The following is a 20,166-nucleotide window of genomic DNA, read 5'->3' as shown; positions in this document are numbered from 1 at the left end:
CCCACCCTAATGACCTCTTTTTAAATTGATTGCGTCTGTAAGGATCTGTCTCCAAGTCAGGTCACATTCAGAGGCACTGGGGGCTAGGGCTCCAACATACTTTCTTTTGGAGGGACAGGATTCAACCCCCACCCTCCTGAACCTAGTCCTGACCCTCTCTGGAATTCTGTAGAATGTATGGGCTCATTTCTCCTCCCCCCACACACAGATACACATGCAAAGACACACACACACACACACACACACACACACACACACACACAGGGTACACAGATGGATACATTTATACACACACACACACCAGAAAGGTTGGAGTGTGGCTTTCCTTGGTCTATCCATTCCATTTCTCTTCCATGTGCTTTGCCACTTCTCCCATGACCTTTGTTTTTTTTAAGCCAATACCATTTATATCCTCTTTGAGCAATCTTAGTAGGATTCCAAAAATACGCAAAGATTAATCCTGGACATCCAGCCTCCACATTTAACTGGAAAACACTCACCGCTGCCCAGCAGCACCGCCCAGAACCTTGGCTGCAAATAAGTCAGGTGCACCGCCCACTCATGGTGACCTTTCATGATTCTAAACCTCCGGCATCTGAGCATCGCCCGTCTCTTGCCAGAAATGCCCAGTGACCCCGATGACATAAGGGAGGGCGTGCTTCCTAAAGCCCCCCCACCTGACTTCTGATCAACTGCCCCCAGCTGGTTCCCGTCTGTGCTGGGCTCCTCTGTTCCCCCAGCATGTCCGTGCTCTGCTACTGGAAGTCACCTGTCACTTTAAAAGAAAAAAAAAAAAAAAAGCCGGAGTGACCTCCCTTAGGAACATGTTGCTAAGCGGGTGTTTTTGCTCCCAGAGCTTCAGCCTCCCAGGGAGCAGCCCTGGGTCCGCCCCAACGTTCAGCCTTTCCCTTTGGACTCTTTCAGAAGATTCGACAGCAAGACTCCGTCTCTCCCGACTTTCCTTTCATCCCAGGAAGCGGAATCTGCAAAGCGCTTTGTAAAGTTGCTTAAGGTAACCAGTTCTTCCCGGGGAGCAGGGCTGCAGTAAGGGCGTCCTGCCCTCGTGACCCCGTTTTGGAGCTCAACCCCTCAGTCCCCCCTTAGCCGATTTCATGAATTGCGAGTGTAGGGGTTGAGAACCCACTAAGATTTACGTTTTACTTTCTGGAATTGAAATCATAGAGCGTCAGTTGGGCTGCTTTGATTTGAGCGGCTGTCTGATGTCTGGCTCTCAGGGCCGCTGGGTGGAATCCCTCCCACAGGGTTGCTTGGCTTCCATCCTGGGACTTTCCTGCCATCCTGTCGCATTCCTGTCTCCCAGAAACATTTGCTGCGGGTTGCGTCTCTGAGTGTCTCAGTTCACGTTGGTCCAAGGGGCAAAGTGCCACTCATTTCAGGCTTCGTTTTTCTGGGCATTAGGCAGAGGAAGAGCCATTACAGACAAAGGGATGAGGATCACTGCTCCAAGAGACCACAAGAAAATCTGCGGGCTGGTATTTACACTTACAGTTTGCCTCCGTTGCAAAGAGGCGCTATGAAAAGCTAATAAGGTCTCGTGGGAAGTGCACGCCTGTTATTGGATTTTCATATAACCTCTTCTGCAAATAAATTCGGCTCCAGAATGAAATCTGTCTCTTAGAGCTCGTGTAGAGTCATTCACTCACACGTTTATCGAGCATGAACAAGGTGCCAAGCAATGGGCTGAAGTTCAGAGCAAGCAGAAATGCATTAGACCAGCTCAGAAGCACAGAGTCTGTGCAGAAGACAGCCCTATAAACGGAGGCTAGCAGTACAAGGAGCTAAGTACCGTAAGATATTTATAAAAGTGTCGAACATGCTTGAAACACAACAGATGACTCCCAGAAAGGGCCTGGGATCACTTAGTTCATCACGTGAACGCAATGGGCATATACCACAGAGCGCAGCTCAAGTGTGGCATCTATATGCACTCTGCCAGGGTGACATGTGTTACATCGAGCCGATTGAATGATTCCATAAAGCTATCTGTCACCAACCTCAGACAAAGGGAAGCTGTGGCTGGAATGCTTTGTAGACTCAGATAATGAATTTAGAAGCAGTGAGTGTGGCACCAGCCAGGGGTCCAGGCTCCAACCCTAATAGGGTAGGGCAGAAAAAGCTAAGCACCATACGCAGGGAGGAAATACCCATGGGCGTGAGGGCAGGGGAGGGCTTCAGAAGCACCACAAATGGAAACAGAAAGGAAACTCCCCTGGGCCCAGCTGGGGGAAGGGAAAGAGGGGACCTTGGGTTTTGGAGCCAGGAGGTTGAAGGTGGGAACCACAAATGGTAATGGGGGACTTCAATGTCACCTCAGGTCTTTCTTGTGATTCTCCTTCTGTCCCCTAAGCTCTTTTTCCATCCCCACTCCTTTTTCTACTTTCCTTCTCTAGCATCACCTTTTCTTAAAAACCATACCGATATCGAGAGCCTGGCCCATGCTAGGCATTTTACCATACAGTCTATCATTTAGCCCTTATACGGTAATCTTGGAGGTAGGAATTTTTCAAATTTACAGGTGAAGAAATGTATTTCAGAGAGGCGAAGGCATTTGCCCAAGATCACACAGCTGACAAGTAGAGCTGGAATTGGGACCCAGGTTCATTTAATTTTTCACAAAGGTCTCACTATTTCTATACACCCGTGTTTGCACTGTTTTGGAATAGGACACTCACATTGTGTTAATTTTTTTAAGCAGCCCAAGGTCAGATGCAGTGCATCTCTTATAACACACCTTCATCCTTTTGCCTACATCCTGTAGAACTTGTCACAGGTTCCTCTGGATAGGGCTCTGATGCACTCAGCACCTTCAGAGACAGTCCATTTGTTTGGACAAAGGTCTCAGCAGTACCTTCCTAGAAAACTGTCTTTGGTTTTCTGCACGAAGTTAAATAAATCATTGACCTAAAGTAGCCACAGCCCTTTCTCACTGGGGCAATACTCCACAGCTTTCAATTGTACATATTTCCAGAAGACTGAACTGGCATAGATTGGTTCCTGATATGATCACAAAACAGGGATCAATGGCGAGACAGAGAGGTAGAGGGGCATGGGGAAGACTGTGGCATCACCAAGTCTTGGGGTCAAATTCTGAATGTGACATTTAAAAACTATAACCTTGGACAAATCGTGTATCCTGCCGGAGGTTAACCTCAGAGGAAACCTTGGTCCCTCAGAGGTGAATTGAGGCACGAGGAACTGAACTAGAAGTGTTGTTGTAAGGTCTGGTGGTACCTTGCATCTAGACATAGCACAAAATAAGTCTGCAGTAAATCATGGCTCTTATTTGGATGTTGCCAATAGGAATATATTAACAAGTGCTCAATGCACTTGGTGATGACAAGCTACATATTAACGTCGAACAGTATTGATTTATCTTCTCTTAGGAACCGTGCTCATGAAAAAATAAATTTTGATGTCATTTGATTTCCTTAGAAACTCATTCAAAGGTAATGATCAGGAAAGAATGAGGAGAAAAAAATCAACTCTGTTACATTTTTCATTCTTACTTCTATTTACTTCATATATGACTTTTTTTTTTTTTTTTTTTTTTACTTATTGAGGAAGAATCTTTCTTTCCTAAAATACATCAGTTCTTTTTTTTTTTTTCCAGCTCATAATTACCGGGGTTGTTTACTGGAGAGTTTTCGTGTCCTTGGCCATTTCATTCTTATTCTCTGCCCCTCATTCCTTCTAGATCACCTCCTCGTCCTTTTATTTTCTGAACTGCTGACATCAGTTTCCTTCCTCCATTTCTGGTAGCCTGTGAGGAGGTCTGGAGAGGGCACAACAGATTTCCAGATGCTTTGTTTCTTTTTAATATGCTAATTCCCCATCAGGGTCACTGCAACCTTGAACACCTCAGATGAGCTGCTTAAATGACAAGGCCTAGCTGAGATTCAGATTCCAGGATATTAGGAAGGGCTTACAACTTGTCAGCCCTGGTGTTTCTCCCCACGCCCTCTCTCCTTTGATCTTCTCAGCAGCCCAGAGAGGACAATGAAGACTTAAAGGGCTCCGGAATGGGGACATGGAAGACACAGCCAATAAGTACTGATTTAGTCATTCATTTGAAACACATTTTTTGAATGTCTCCTAGACTCTGGAGGTAAACAATGAGCAAATGTCCCTGCCCTCTTATAGCTTATATTCTAACAGGGATGGGCAGACAATAGCAAATAAGTATATATGTCGGCTGGTGACAAGTACTATGGAAAAAAGAAATCATCATGAGATAGTTAGAGAATTCCAGGAAGGTGAGGGAAGCAGATTACCATTGTATTATGAGTGTTCTGGGAAGACTTCTCTGAAGGGTCTCTGTAGGGCCTTCAAGGAATTAAAAGAAACAGAGAGCCTTGCAGTTATCTTGGGCAAGAGAGGTCCCGGCAGAGGCAACAGCAAGTGCAAAGGCCCTGAGACCAGAGGATTTAAGTGCAGATCATGGAGCGCCTTGTAAGCAATGGAAAGGGTTTCGGATTTTACTCTGTTGGGAAAAAGAAGTCATTGGATTTTGAGTGCAGAAATGACATGACTGCTCTTGAATTTCAAACAATTCACTCTCTTCAGTGTAAAGAACAACCTGTGGGTGAGCAAGGTGAGAAGCAGAGAAGTTAGGAGGGTCTTGCAAGAAGCCATGCGAGAGACAATGGTGCCTGACCGGGTGACAACAGTGGAGGTGGATAGAGGAGGTTGGATTCTCCATATAATTTGAAGGCAAAGCCAGCAGGATTTCCATGGATTGCACGTCGTGTGTCATGTGAAAGGCAGAGCGGAGTCGGGAATGACACAATATGGCGTATGTCTGAGGTTTCTGGCCCCAGACAAATGAGTTCTGTTTATTGCAACAAGGAAGGTTGCAGGACAAGCAGATCAGGGGGCGATGACAAGGAGCTTCATCTGGGGCATGTTAAGCCAAGTGAAGGTATCCATCTAGCACCTGGATATTTGAGTCTGGAGCTCTGGGGAGGTGTGCAGGCCCTGAGTGCAAGTGTGGGGGGCACCAGTAGACGGATGGCATTTAAAGCCAAGCGACGGGGTAAGACCACCAATGGGATGGGTAGAGGCAACGCAGACCCCACCGTGTGGTGATTGAGAAGATGGAGACAGACCAGCTTAGGAGTCTGAGAGGGGGGAGAGATGATAAACCAAGAAAGAACATATCCCAGAAGCCAAGTGAAGAAACCGTTTCAGGAAAAATCAGGTGATGGGTCACTTTCATTACTGACCCACTGAGAGTCAAATAAGATGAGCACTGAGGAATGATCATTCGATGTGGTGACGCAGAGTCACTGGGACCCTGACAGGAGCAGGTTCAGGGGCTGCTGGGCCCAGCAAACCTATCCAGGAAGAGAAGGTGTGAGGAACTTTCCTGTAGAAGGTTGAAAAATTGAACACTAGCTAGAAAGAGAAGTGGAGTCCAGAGACAGCCCTTTTAAAGAAGGGGCCAATTACAGCACTTTGTTCATGGAAGGCAATGAGCCAATAGAGCAGGAAGAAGTGATTATCCAGGGGAAAGGGGAAATTGTCAGCTCAAGGTCGTGGAGGAGGAATGTGCTGGGGCCTAGTGCACAGGCTGAGGTCCCAGCCTAGATGGGAGCAGAGACAGGCAGGGTACAAGTGGAGGCAGAAGATGTAACCTGACTCTGCGGGTGGGGGAGGGGCAGGGGATGGACTCCCCCCGCCCCCCCCCCATCTCTCTGTTCAGTGAAATGAGAACCAAGGTCAAGGGGAGAGAGTGAGGAGGGGGTGGGAAGGTGGAGGTTTGAGGGGAAAGGAGGGGCTATGAACTGGACTCCTCTGACTCCAAGGGCAGAATTTCCTCACTCCCACCTGCTGCCCATTGGCACCAGGTTCATTGCTGGGCTCATTGCCAGGCCCACGGGGCCAGAAGGGTCTGGCATCCTTCCTTTTCCTCTGGGGCTCATTTCCACCAATCTGGGTCTGCAAGCACATATTCCTTGGGAATGGACCGTCTGCTCTAACACGGAGGTCAGCCTCATAGACATCGGTAGTAAGAAAGATGTTTCACTGATTTTCAAAGGCCTGACTTCTTTGTTTTGTTTTGTTTTGATTCCCTGTCCAGGAGCAGACACTGCAGCCAAAATGAATCCCAAGGAAGAAAAAGTGAAAATAATCACAGAGGTAGGTGGTTGCTTAGATCTCCCCTGAAGGTGTGGCTGTGTGTGCATTGCACTTACATCACACGTCTTTGTGAGGGAGGAAGTTAGGCCAGCAACAGGCCTTTATTGCACGCCTACTGAATGCAGAGGGCGCTATGTCAGGCACGCGGTGGAGACGGGGCCTGATGGCATAAGAAACGCGTCCCTGCAGACATTCCAGGGGCTCACCTCTAGACGAATGCTCTGAAGCTGCCCGGTCACCATTTTGTGACACACAGCTGTTCGGAGTGACCACCTGCTACTGAGTCAGCTCTGCGGCAGCACATTGATTTGTAGAAAACTTCAGGCTGAAGGAACCAGTTGTAGACCATAACCACCAGTAAAATCCTGTCTCGTGGAGTCCTGCCATTTCTAACTCATCGTGTACAAACCATCATTAAACACTATCTTCAACAGAGAAGGAAGCCCGTCTCCTACTTGGAGACCGCAGACCTCAGAACGGAGGAGAAAGTCTCTCAACCGCAGCTTCTCTCCTGTCTGCAGGGCCCGCTGACTTGAGACCATAGAGGCCGAAACGGAGAAGACACACTGTTTTCTAAAGCCCGAAGGAACCACATTACCCAGCTACAACCACACAGGTTAACTTTAAGCAAGATATCAAGTACCTTCAAACCACATAAATCTACATCCTCTTATTCACGTAACGAATATTTATTGTGTCGCTGGTCCCTGGGGATACCGCAGCAAAACAAAAACCCTGTGCCCTCAGGGAGTTTCCGTTCTATCTAATTTGAGGTCCTACTGGACAGTTTTCCACTGATGGAGACTCAAAACATTATTGGAAAGCAAAATAAACTAAAACAAAACAAAACAAAATAAAGCAATTAAAAAGGCCTAGATTTCCTCACAAATCCATTCTAGCCAGTGAGAACTTAGACATGAACTAAGGACCACACTTGCACACCTCAATGTTAGCAACATTTTATAATCTAAGTTGGTGAACCCCTAAGCTAAGAATACTCCCTACCTGGGGACCCTGAATCAGGAGGCCCAGTGAGGATGGGGCTTTCACCCAGAGGATGAATCAGAGATCTCAGGTCCCTTGGACAAAAGACAAGCCCAAGCTATGCCCATCGGCCGGTCAGGACGTGGGTTCCCTCCACCAACCAAAGTTCTCATCTTCTCTAACCTCCACGGCCAAGGGCAGGATGTGCAGTTGGAGGCTGACTCAGCAACCTGCTTGACATTTCTTTGAAATCTTAAATCTTATCATTAAAACCCATCCTTTGTGTTCCAAGTTTATTTCAGTATTAAAAAAATAAAATCCCAATTTCACTTTGAACACCTTTCTAATGAACTCGGTGTAACAGGGAGAGCTCTGTTCCAGGTTTACCTTGCAATTCTTCTACGCCCAGAGGTGGTGCCCCAGTTTGCAGAGGTCTAGGACCAGAGAAGTTTGCAGCTTGAACACTTGAGAGCATTCAGCTCTAACATCTTCTCACTAAAACTTTAGAAAGCGTCAGGAGGAAAAAGAAAAAGAAAAAGTTTGCACTGTGAAAGAATTTCTGTTTTCAAGAAAACCCACGAACGTTGTCTTTGAATTGAGACTTCGTGACGATTTAACATATATCCTTATTATTCTGTACCTGAGACTGAGGCTGGGGGCAGAGGAACCCGGCCCTTGAAACCCCTGGTTTGATTCCCATGTCATCCTGTGCTGGGGTCCTCTCTCTGGCCAGACCAGCTGTCCTGGCAGGGTCCCTTGTTTTTGGCCTTCATTAGATTGTGAGTTTTGAGGGCAGCAAGAATCTGTGTGTCCCCAGGGCCAGAAGCACGGCGGATGTTGTAGGGGTGAACGATGGAGGCTCCAAGATCATCTCATCTATGATGTTTCCATTTGGATACAACTTTTCAAGACCATGTCTGCTTTGAGAAGAGTAAAGGCTGGTAGCTGCTTAGACCATGTCAACTGTCCCTTCGCCCATACTCAACTTTAGGGGTGGGGGCAGGATGGTGATTTTAATTTGAATACGTAAAATGCACCCCTCTTCCTCTCTTACCGCCATTCCCCAACTGACACACAGACTCAGTGACTACTCTTCCATTTACATTTTTACAAAGGAGTTCGATGAAAATGATGAGGATGCAGGTGTGGGAGGCCAGAAGAAGACCTCAAAGATGGCAAGACAGAAAAGGAAGAAACCGGTATGTGGTGCTGGGGACCCTGTGTCTGCCTGTGCATCGGCCTGCCAACTAACAAGGTGTGGGCACCCTCAGGGGACCACACATCCTCCCCGGGGCACCCTGGAAAAGACAAGGGTGCAGGGGGAAGGTGCAGGGTGTGGGACCTGTGTGGGGCCTTAAGGGTGACCCTCACAGGGACGCTGTGGTCAGTACCCCGGGCATTTTCCCTCTGAGGTTTCTCCCGTCTCCTGAGAGAAGCCCAGAAAAGAGGGACGGAGGCTTTTTACTGTTGTCCTCAAAGGCCATGAACTGAGGCCGGCGATAGATGGCAGTGCAGGATTACTAATCATGGGGCGCTCCCCCTTTCTCCAATTCCAAGCCCGAGCTCAGCTTCAGTCTAAACCAGAGCGCCCGCCCCTCCCCACCCCCCCTCCAGCTCTCCTCAGAAGTGACCCTCCTCGGCTGAGAGCATCCCCCTGCAAGGCCAGCCTTCTCAAGGTAAATAACCACCACCCCCCCACTGGCCAGGAGCCCCTGTCCTCTGAGGAGAGGCAGGGAAGATCTCTTTGGAGGGGCAACTTGCTTGGAAGCATCGAGATGCCAGCAGGGGAGGGAAGGAAGGGAGCGCCATTTTGAGCCAGCACCCACGTGATGGGGCTGCCTGGAGAGGGTGGCTGGGATGTGAGGAGGTGTGGACGCGGGGAAGGCACCGAGGTAGCCGCAGTCGGGGGACAAGCCCCCTCTCTGTGCCCCACCGCACTCCGGTGGGGCCAGCTGGGCCGAGGGGCGGCCTCTGCTTGCGCAGCTCGGATGGAGCAGCTGGGGGAGGAGGGGGGCGGCCAGCCACGTGGCCAGCCTCTCTGGCCACTCGGGGAGCTTTGACCCCTTCCTGCAGGGTCCCCCAGGGGCTCTGCAGCCAGGGCAGGCGACCCAGAGTACCGCCGGACGGGTACACGTCCTTAGCTACTGGGCCACAGGCACAGGAGAGAGAGGCAGGGACGGGGAGGGGGGAGCATGGTACCTGGCACTGCCCTCCTAGGCACCGGCTCCTGGATGTAACCCGTGCAGGAGCCCAGACTGCAGACCTTGGAGCAGGAGAAGTTTGGGGGGTGTTGGAAGAAATCCAGAGTACTGTCGCTTAACCCCAGCGGCACCTCAGAATGGAATTTGGGAGATTTTTTTTTTTTCCAGTCGGTGCCTGGGGTCCACCCCAGGCCATTTATTTGAATCACAATGCCCGTGCTTTGCACCTTGGCCGATACAAAGTAGCATCTCGGTGCACCGGCTGTCTTCAACTCCCTTGTTCTACAGATGAAGAAGGAAGGAAGCGAGGAAGTTAAATAACTTGCCCCGAGTCCCTCAGTTCATCTGAGTTCAGAGGCAAGCCTTTGTCTGGCCCCAAAGGCCATTGCTCAGCCTTGGCCTCCACTGTCATCTCTGCTCACCGGCGTGTCCTCTGACAGCCTGGGGAAGGAGCCACAGGCTGTCCTTTGCCCTGAATTCCCCGGGGACGCTTTGGCAGCTGTTTCCAAAAGATTTGGAGTTGGGATCACATAGTTTTGGCCGTGGCTTTCCTGCTCCCCCTTTCCACCCAATTTCTGCAAAGGTCTGCACGTTATTCATAGAAATAGTGGAAGTATTTATTTTATTTGGGGATGCCTCAGTAATTTAACGAGAACCCTCTTAGACAAACTCAAGGTTGGCACCCCTTTTCTGACAGGTGACAGCACCACGGTTATCTAGATATGAATAGTACTAAGGCTTGTCCTCTCACTGAGTGACCCACCTCATCCCCAGATAAGATCTGTGTCAACCCAAGCCCTGGGGGTAACAACCTCTGCCCCTCTGCCCACAGCTGCTCGCCGCTGGCGCTGGCCCCGAGGAAATGGTGTCTGAAAATCCCCACCTAGGCAACCAGCCGGAGCCCCTGCAGGAAGATTCTGACACTCGCCCCCTGAGCATGACCACCCGTCGAGGCCCCCGGAGTAAGTGTCCCCCAGTTCAGTTCAGCCAGTGTTTATTGCCTATTGTAATCAGCACAGAGCAATATGGGATTTTTAATGGGTAATGTTTTTCATACATGGCTACCACCCCTCCCCCACTGCACCCCAACTCTGTGGGTACTCTCCTAGGTTAGCATCTGTCTAGGAGACAGGACACATAGTTTCAGGACGTACTTCTCTAAGCATATATGTTTGGAAGTGTTACTTGAAATAAAAATGGCACAGGTGAGGGCACCTCGGTGGCTCAGTCGGTTAAGCGCCGACTCTTGATTTCAGCTCAGGTCATGATCTCGCTTGTGGTTCATGAGATCGAGCCCCGCATCGGGCTCTCTGCTGATAGCAGGGAAGCTGCTTGGGATTCTCTCTCTCCCTCTCTCTACCTGTCCCCTGCATTTTCTCTCTTTCTTTCTCTCTCTCTCAAAATCAATAAAGAAACATTTTTAAAAAATATTACAGGTGATCAAATTCGTAGAAATTCAAGGTAGGGTGAAATGGTTAAGAAGCCATCCAAATCCAAAAAGTGTGGCTTGAATTCCCCCTTCCAAGAACCTCCACTATCACGGACAGTCATTAGTTATCCACTCATTGTAGGAAAAAGGATCACCCTTTACTTGTTGCTTTTCATGAAAAGTGGATTAGACAAGAGAAAAAGGTGTGTTACACTTTTCAGTTGTTAAGCAATCATTACACAATTGTCACCCCGTTTCCCTACAGCAGGGCTGGGGCATAAAGTAACTATTGGAAACCAGAAGGCTTTGGAAGCAAGCTCATCCCAAGTCCAACCTTAAGAAAAATGTGGTTCCCATCGAAGAGCGATGATATCATAGGACTGTTACAAATTAGTAAAACAGAACCAAACTTTACCCCATATAGTTACTTCTTTATCTGACTGCTCAAAAGTATTCTTTATGAAAGATTACAACTTGTCTTAGCTCTGGCTAACATAACAAAATACCATAGACCGGGTGGTTCAAACAAGAGACATCCATGTTCTCATAATTCTGGAAGCGGGAAGTTGAAGATCAAGGTGACAGAGCAGTGGGTTTCCAGTGAGATCTCTCTGCCTGCCTTATAGGTGGCTGCCATCTCCCTGTGTGCTCACTCGGGTGTCCCTGCTTGTAAGGACATCAATCCTACCATATCAGGGTCCCACTGTGTGACTTCGTCTAACTTTTATTACCTCCTCAGAGGCCCTCTCCCCAAATAGTCACAGTGGGCATTAGGGCTTCAACATATAAATTGTGTGGAGACACAATTCAGTCCATAGCACAACTATTGAATATTTAAATAGTTTTTTTTTAATTTTTTTTCAACGTTTTTATTTATTTTTGGGACAGAGAGAGACAGAGCATGAACGGGGGAGGGGCAGAGAGAGAGGGAGACACAGAATCGGAAACAGGCTCCAGGCTCTGAGCCATCAGCCCAGAGCCTGACAAGGGGCTCGAACTCACGGACCGCGAGATCGTGACCTGGCTGAAGTCGGACGCTTAACCGACTGCGCCACCCAGGTGCCCCAATAGTTATTTTTTTAAGATTATGTTTTATTTGGGGAGAGAAAGAGAGAGAGAAAGAGAGCACACACGGTCAAGTGGGAGAGGGGCAGAGAGACAGGGAGAGAGAGAATCCCAAGCAGGCTTGGGGCTGTCATGGCAGAGCCTGACATGGGCTCAGTCCCCTGAACTGTGAGGTCATGACCTGACCAAAATCAAGAGTCAGAAGCATAACCGACTGAGCCACTCAAGTCCCCCTTAAATAGTTATTTTTAAATCAAGGGAAAAAGTGTCAGAGGGGTTGGCCAATAATAAGACTCTTACCAAAAAGTCAATTATTTCCTTATTCCTAAAATGAGGAAAATACTATTTATGATCACCATGGGAGTGATGTGAGGATGAAATCAAAAAAGGGTGTAGAAGTATTTTAAATAGTATGTACTGTTATAAATATTCAAATAGTAGGCACTAGTATATTACATAGATAAACACACAGTGACGAAGGGGTTTTTTACAAGGCGAGAAAAGACTTTTGGAGTTTGCATTGGTCCAAAGTGAAATATAAACAAAACCCGTGATTTCTGATTTGGAGAAGAGGAGAACAATAGAACAATAGAAAGCTAGGATCCGCCTTCCTCAACGAGGTCATGACTAGCGGGTAGCTGGATGTCCCTGGATAGAGCTACAACTATTGCTAATTTCGCAGCACTGGTGGGCCAAGGGGCAAAGAAAACACCCCTAGGACTGAGGTGGGGGCACCTGGTGGATAAGAAGCCTGTGGGGCCAGGCATCAGTCAGAAATGAGAGGTCAAGACCAGCAGAAAGCTAGCCATGTGGTCAAGAGAGCCGAATGGATTTCATCCATGATGCCGATGCACAGTAGGGCGAAAGACAGATGGGGGACAGGGGAAGACGAAGAGCTCTGAGAAACACGGCAAGGGGTCTAGGCTGAGACAGAGCAGTGGAGGAGCTCAGGCTGAAGGGTGTGTGGGAGCCTTGAGGTAGCACTGCTGGAAGAGGATTCCGGACAGACGGCTTGGAAACCCACAAACGTGGGCAGAAAACGGTGTGCCCTGGGCAAGGTGCAGGCAGCCGTGCCTGGGAAGTTGCACACCTTTGCCATTTGTTAGAAGTATGGCCCTAGGGGCTGCCTGGGAGGCTCACTTGGTTAAGTGTCCAACTCCTGATTCTGGCTCAGGTCATGATCTCACAGTGCTAGGGTTCATGGGTTCAAGCCCCGTGTCGGGCTCTGTGCTGACAGTGCAGAGCCTGCTTAGGATTCTCTCTCTCTCCTTCTCTCTCTGCCCTTCCTCTGCTCACACACTCTCTCTCCCTCAAAATAAATACACATTTAAAAAAAAAAAACCTTCTGTATGTCACTTTCCCACTCAGAAATCTGTGATAAGCATCGCATAAAATCCACACTCTTTCTTTGTTCTGGGTTCCAAGACCCTATGCACTCTGGCCCCTTCCAGTTGTTTCTCCTTTTCTCCCATCTCCCCACCTGGGTGACTGCTTACTGACCCCTGAAAGCCTCGTGACCACCTGAGCACTCCCAGGCTCTGGTGCCCACCCGAGGAAAGCTCCCCAACCATGTCTTCAATAAACTTATGGCAGAAAGGCAGGATAGCTGTAGCCATAAAGACCGTGGTCTTGGGGGCACCCAGGTGGCTCAGTCGGTTAAGCATCTGTCTCTTGGTTTCAGCTCAGGTCAGGATCTTATAGTTCATGAGTTCGAGCCCCACTGATAACATGGAGCCTCCTTAGGATTCTGTCTCTCTCCCTCTCTCTCTGCTCCTCCTCTGCTTGTTCTCTTTCTCAAAATAACCAAATAAACTTTAAACAAACAAAAAGCCCATGGTCTTTGGGGTCAGACAAGTGTGGGTACCAGTCTCTCTACCTGTCCCTTTCCTACCCTCTTGGGCAGTTTCCTCCAACTCCCTAAACTTCAGTTTCTTTATTTGCAAAACGGGAACAAGAAGAGAATGCCTTAATACCTCCCCAGAGTTTATATTCCAGTTGGGGGTGAAAGGGAAAAGGAGAAAATGAAATAGACATGATGGATATAGAGTATGGCCAGGGGTGGGGGTGCTACAAAGATAAAGAATAAGCTGGATGGGACGCCTCAGGGATGAGAGGGAGGGTTGCTATTTTATCATCATGGGAAGGCCTCTCCAGCAAGACCATCTTTGAGCCTGGAGCAAATGCGAGACCCCTGAGAAAAGTGCTCTTAATGCAAGAGTGTGTTCGGTATGTTTTAGGACCAGCAAGGAGGCCAGAGTGGCTGACAGAGTGAGCAGGGAGGGCAAATGGGAAATGAGAGGAGAAGGGAGGTGCCTCGGGGCCCCTACACTTGCAGTCTGAGTGAAATGAGCGCCAGGGGAGGGTGTGCTCAGACTTAAGGGTGCAGGCTGCTGTACTAAGGAATTGACTCTGGAAGGTGCAAGAACAGAACAGAGAACCAGGTGAAGAGCAAAGACAACATCCAAGTGGGCAGTGGGGGGTGGGTACTGGGACCAAGTAGTAGAAGAGGTGGAAAGAAAGTGGAACTTGGGGCATCTGGAGGGTAGAGACAATGGGGTTTATGGCTGGACTGAACAGGAGTTTTGAAAGCAGGAAGGACAATGTCAGCTTTTTAACTTGAGCAAGTGGGAAAATGCAGTTGCCATTTACAGAGAGAGGAAGATGGCAGAAAGAATGGGTTTCGGGTAAAATGAGGAAAAGACAGAGTTTGCCGGATGTCCAGGTGGAGGTGGATGTAGGGGTCTGGAGGTCAGGGGAGGCTTGGGGGCAGGAGAGGCTTTTGCTGACCATCTGTCTAAAAGACCACTTTCCTGAGGCCCCGGGGGGCTCAGACGGTTGAGTATCCGACTGTTGGTATTGGCTCAGGTCATGATCTCACAGTTCATGGGTTCGAGCCCCACGTCTGGCTCTGAACTGGCATCGTGGAGCCTGCTTGGGATTCTCTCTCACTCTCTCCCTCTCTCCCTGCCACTCTCCTGCTCGAGCTGTCTCTGTCTTTCTCTAAATAGATAGATGATAGATAGATAGATAGATAGATAGATAGACAGATAGATAGATAAAACTTTTTAAAAAATTTTTTTAAAAAGAGCACTTTCTGGGGCACCTGGGTGGCTCAGTCAGTTAAGCATCCGACTTCAGCTCAGGTCATGATCTCACAGTTTATGGGTTCAAGCCCTGCATTGGGCTTTGTGCTGACAGCTCAAAGCCTGGAGCCTGCTTCAGATTCTGTGTCTCCCTCTCTCCCTATCCCTCCCCGCCTCAAAAAATAAATAAAACATTAAAAATTGAAAAAAAAATAGCACTTTCTCACCTCATCACCTATTCTGTCCTTCCCAGGGTTCTGTTTTCCCCTAGAGCACGCACCCGCCCCCAGCATGTTCCAAGCAACTGTTTGCGAACTGCCCCTGAGAGCAGGACTTCGTCTTCTTCATTCACGACTGAACCCAACCCCAGTGCCCAGAGTGATACTTGGGGCAGGGTTGGGGCCCGGTGATATTCATGGAACACCTGTGCCCAGCAGCATAAGAACGAGCACCTCAGACAGGGTCCTACCCTCTCAGGTGCTGTCGGCTTGTGGGAGAACTAGCTGATTAAGGACATGAGAGTAAAACTACAGAGGCCTGATGGTAAGAGAGCACCTTCCCTGCCACCCCGTCGTCCTTGCTGGGCGAGGCTGGAGGCACAGGGACGGGGTGCTCTCGGCTCTACAGTGAGACCGGGTAGGCCGACTGCTCTTTGGAGACAGGAGTGTTTATCACCCAGGCACATTTCTTCCTCGACCCCTTTTATGATTTTTTTCCCAGCAAAATGGGAAGTACAAATGTATTCCCTCTGCTCACAACTCTTTAGCCCATCTATTCGGGCTTTATGCGTCTGGTTATCAAAATAGCTTTCTGATATTCTCAAGGTAAATCAAATATCACCAAGGCAAGCGCCACATCTTTAAGATCCTAAACATAATACCCTTGGGGGCCTGTATTTTTCATTAGGAAAATTCAAATGTGCACAGAATTAAATAACATTCAGTGAAATAGGGGGCCTGGCTGGTTCAGAGGAGCATGTGACTCCAGATCTCAGGGTTGAGTTTGAGCCCCACGTTGGATGTACAGCTTACTTAAAAATAATAATAATAATAATCCAGTGAACCTCATAAGCCCAGCACCATATTCAAGAATTAACAAGATTTTGCCACATTTAAGGATCCTTTTTCTTGTTTTGTTTTGGTTTTTTTGCCTTTGAGATATCTATATGTGTGTGTGTGTGTGTGTGTGTGTGTGTTTAATTGTGGCAAAAATACACATAACACAAAATTTGCCATCTTAATCATTTTTTTAATGTTTATTCATTTTTTTTTTTTTGAGAGAAAGACAGAGCGGGAGCAGGGGAGGGGCAGAAAGAGAGGGAGACACAGAATCTGAAGCAGGCTCCAGGCTCTGAGCTGTCAGCACAGAGCCCCACGCAGGGCTCGAACCCATGAACCGTGAGATCATGACCTGAGACGAAGTCTGACGTTCAGGGGACTGAACCACCCAGGCACCCCACCATCTTAATCATTTTTAAATGCACACTTCAGTAGAGCTAACTGTATTCACATAGCTGTGCAACAGATCCCTGGAACTATTTCATCTTGCAAAACTGAACCTCTGCGCCTAATTTTTTAAAGTTTATTTTTTTATTTCGAGTAGGGGCGCAGAGGGAGGACAGAGAGAATCCCAAGCAGGCTCTGCGCTTCGGGGCTTGAACTCATGAACCATGAAATGATTGGCTGAGCTGAAGTCAAGAGTTGGATGCTTAACCAACTGAGGCACCCAGGGCCCCCAAAGCTCTTTACCTATTAAACAGTAACTCCCCACTTCGCCTGCCTTCGTCCCTTGGCACCCTCCATTCTTCTTTCTATTACAATGAATTTGACGATTTTAGGTACCTCAGATCAGTAAAATCATACAGTATTTGTGTTTGTGACTGGCTTATTTCACTTAGCGTTTATGTCTTTAAGGTCCGTCCATATTATAGCATGTGACAGGAATTTGTTCCTTTTTAAGGCTGAATAATATTTCAGTGCATGTATATGTTGCATTTTGCTGATACATTCATCCTTCGTGGACATTTGGATTGCTTCTACCTCTTCTTGGCTATTGTAAATAATGTTGCTGCCAACACGAATGTGCAAATATATGTTCAAGATTCTGCTTTCAATTCTTTTGAAAGAAGCACGAAGCACGAAGTGAAAATGCCACTTCAGATGGTAGGTCTATGCTTCATTTTTGAGGAACCGGCATACGTTTCGTGTAGCGGGTGCATCATTTTATATTCCCACCCACACTGCACCAAGTTTCCAGTTTCTCCACATCCTTGTCAACATTCGTTATCTGCCGCTTGCATTGTTTCTACACTGGCCATCTTCATGGATGGGAGCTGACACCTCACTGTGGTTGTGATTTGCATTATTCTGATGATTAGTGATGTTGAGCATCTTTTCATGTGCTTGTTGACCATGTGTATATCATGCTTGGAGAAATGTCTATCCTTTTCCACTTTCAAATCAAGTTCTTTGTTTTGGGTGCTGTTGAGTTATGGGTGTTCTTCACGTATTCTGTATAATAAACCCTTTATTGGATACATGGTTTGCCAATATTTTCTCCCATTGATTGTGTCCTTTGACACACAAGAGTTTTTCAGTGTGAGGTAGTCCTGTTTCTCTGCTTTTGCCTTTATTGGTTGTGCTTTTAGTGACATATCTAACAAATCAACACCAAATTCAATGTCATGAATTATTTCTTCTATGTTTGCTTCTAGGAGTTTTATCATTTTGGGTCTTACATGTAGGTCTTTAATCCATTGGATTGCATTTTTATATGATGTAAGGTAAGGGTCCAAGTTCATTCTTTTGCGTATGAATTGCCAGTTTCCCAACACCATTTGTTGAAGAGACTGTTCTTTCCCTATTAAGTGACTTCACACCCCTGTTGAAGACCATATGCGCAAAGGTTTATTTCTGGGTTCTCTATCTATTCCATTGGTCTGTATGTCTTGTTTATGCAACACCATGCTGTTTTGATCATTGTAGCTTTGCGATATGTTTTGAAATCAGGAAGTGTGAGAATGCCAACGCTTTTTCAAAATCATTTTGGGTATTTCAGGGTCCTTTAATATTCCATACGCATTAAGGATGAATTTCTCTCTTTCTGTGAAAAATGCCAGTCAGATTTTGATAGGGATTGCATTAAATCTCTAGATCACCTTGGGTGGTACTGACATTTTAACAGTGAAGTTTTCCAATACATGAACGTGAGATGTCTTTCCATTTATTTGTGTCTTTAATTTCTTTCAGCAATGTTTGGCAGCTCTTGGTGCACAAGTCTTTTGCCTCCTTGGTGAAGCTTCTTCCTAAATATTTTATTCTTTGTCATGGTATTCTAAATGGAATTGTTCTCTTAATTTCCTTTTTAAATGTTTTTGTTGTTAGTGGATGGAAACACAGTTGAGTTTTTCATGTCAATTTTATATCCTGCAACTTGGCTGAACAGTTCTTTTGTGTATAATCTGTAGAGTTTTCTGAGTGTAAGACCACGTCATCTGTAAACGCAGATAGTTTTCTATTTTCCTTTCCAATTTAGGATGGCTTTGTAGCTTTTTTCTTGCACTATTAATGTGTCTGGGCTGCTGTAACAGATGCCACAGACTGGGTGGCTCATAAAGAACAGAAATTTATTTCCCACAGTTCTGGAGGCTGAGAAGTTCAAGATCAATGACCTGGCATATTTAGTACGTGGTAAGGAGGGCCCACTTCCTGATTCACAGATGGCTGTCCTCCTGCCCTGAGGAATGGTAGAAGGCACAAGGGAGCTCTCTGGGATCTCTTTCGTAAGGGCACTAATCCCATTCATGAGAGTGGAACCCTCATGACCTAATTACCTCCCAAAGGCCCCAATTCCAAATGCCATCTCACTGGGGGTTAAGTTATAATATCAGAATTTGGGGAGGACATAAACGTTCAGTCTGTGGCACTTGCCTCACTGCTCTGGCTGGGGTTTCCAGTACTACATTGAATCAGAGCGGTGAAAGGAGGCATCCTTGTCTCGCTCCCAATCTTAGAGGAAAAGTTTTCAGTTGTTCACCACTGAGCACGATGTTAGTTGTGGGCTCTCATATATGCCCTTTACTATGTTGAGGTAGTTCCCTTCTATCTCTATTCTGTTGAATGTTTTTATCATAAAATGATGTTGAATTTTGTCAAATGCTTTTTCTGCATCAGTTGAGAGGATCATGTGTTTTTTGTCTGTGGTTCTGTTACCAAGGTGTATCCCATTGATTGATTTTTATATGTCGAAACATCTTGGCAACACCCCCAAACTGGGCTGGGCTAATACTCTGTGTAAATGGATCATCAAAGCTATCTCTCATGACCCATTTATAAATACTGTTTACATTTCCCTAGGTGAAACCTCAGATTCAGTGGGTTCCCTAGCCCCAACAGGGCAGTTTATGTTAGCGCTATGGGACTTTTTAAGCTCACATCATTCCATTTTACTTTCTTCCCTTAGCACTTAGTGGTTTACCTGAGGCATCCCCACACCAAGATAGATAGGTAGGTGACAGGAGGGTAGGTAGGTAAGTAGGTAGGTAGATAGATAGATAGGCAGGCAGACAGATGATAAATTTGACAGTCTTGAACTCTGAGAGCTTACGCTCATGTTCTGAGCCACTTAGCAAGCTTTCTGATAAGATTTCTACCAAGATTCCTCATTCTTCTTCCTTGCCCACATCCCATTATGTCGCCAAGATATTAAGAGAGATAAATGTTTCCATTCAGCACACCTTCCTTGAAACCTACAGGAGCTGAAATCAGACTCACTACTACTCGTTACGACTTTCAACCACGGGACCTTGAGCGATAACCTCATCGTCCCAAACCAAAGGAACCTCATTTATAAAATGGGGATAATCAAAGTCTTGACATTATGACATTATGACATTATGACATTATGACAGAACGCGCCTACGGAGGGTCTGGTGCACACGTAGTTGTCTCCTCCAGCTGAAAGAAGAACTCGTTGCCAAATAACTAACAAAAATAATTACCTTTCTTGAGTGCGAGGACAGGGCCAGCACGGCGACATTATTTCTCAGAACAGCACTACCATCAGACATTGTTTTATCAGTGAGGAAACTGAGTTCGGAGAGAAGCACCAGCTAGAGGGTAAGAGGAGCCAGGACTTCAAGTCCAGTCCATAGACTTGTGTGCTCTTCACGGCCACACTACAGCATCACTTGACAACCCAAATCCCAAGCCCGACTGGTCTTTAAGGCTAAGGGTTTCCAGCTGCC

At 47.1% G+C, this 20,166-nt stretch overlaps 1 protein-coding gene across 5 annotated transcripts in view; it reads left to right on the top strand.

The window, feature by feature from the left end:
- The first annotated feature begins 792 nt into the window (after positions 1 to 792).
- CC2D2A (coiled-coil and C2 domain containing 2A) overlaps positions 793 to 20,166 on the top strand; it is a 149,566-nt gene continuing 130,192 nt past the window's right edge. For 2 of the 5 annotated variants that reach the window (XM_053217552.1, XM_053217553.1), the window contains exons 1-4: positions 794 to 1,012; positions 6,101 to 6,159; positions 8,259 to 8,363; positions 10,204 to 10,306. In XM_053217552.1, the coding sequence (XP_053073527.1) occupies positions 6,121 to 6,159; positions 8,259 to 8,363; positions 10,204 to 10,306 (247 nt within the window). In that variant the 5' untranslated portion in view covers positions 794 to 1,012; positions 6,101 to 6,120. Of the gene's footprint in view, positions 1,013 to 6,100; positions 6,160 to 8,258; positions 8,364 to 10,176; positions 10,307 to 20,166 lie in introns of all 5 variants that reach the window. The other 3 variants (XM_053217555.1, XM_015072980.3, XM_053217551.1) reach the window with 3 other exon arrangements.

The sequence above is a fragment of the Acinonyx jubatus genome, chromosome B1 (assembly GCF_027475565.1).
Source record: "Acinonyx jubatus isolate Ajub_Pintada_27869175 chromosome B1, VMU_Ajub_asm_v1.0, whole genome shotgun sequence".
Classification (NCBI taxonomy): Eukaryota; Metazoa; Chordata; class Mammalia; order Carnivora; family Felidae; genus Acinonyx; species Acinonyx jubatus.
The sequence above is the reverse complement of the archived record's forward strand: the minus strand, read 5'-3'. Positions and strand labels throughout refer to the sequence as shown.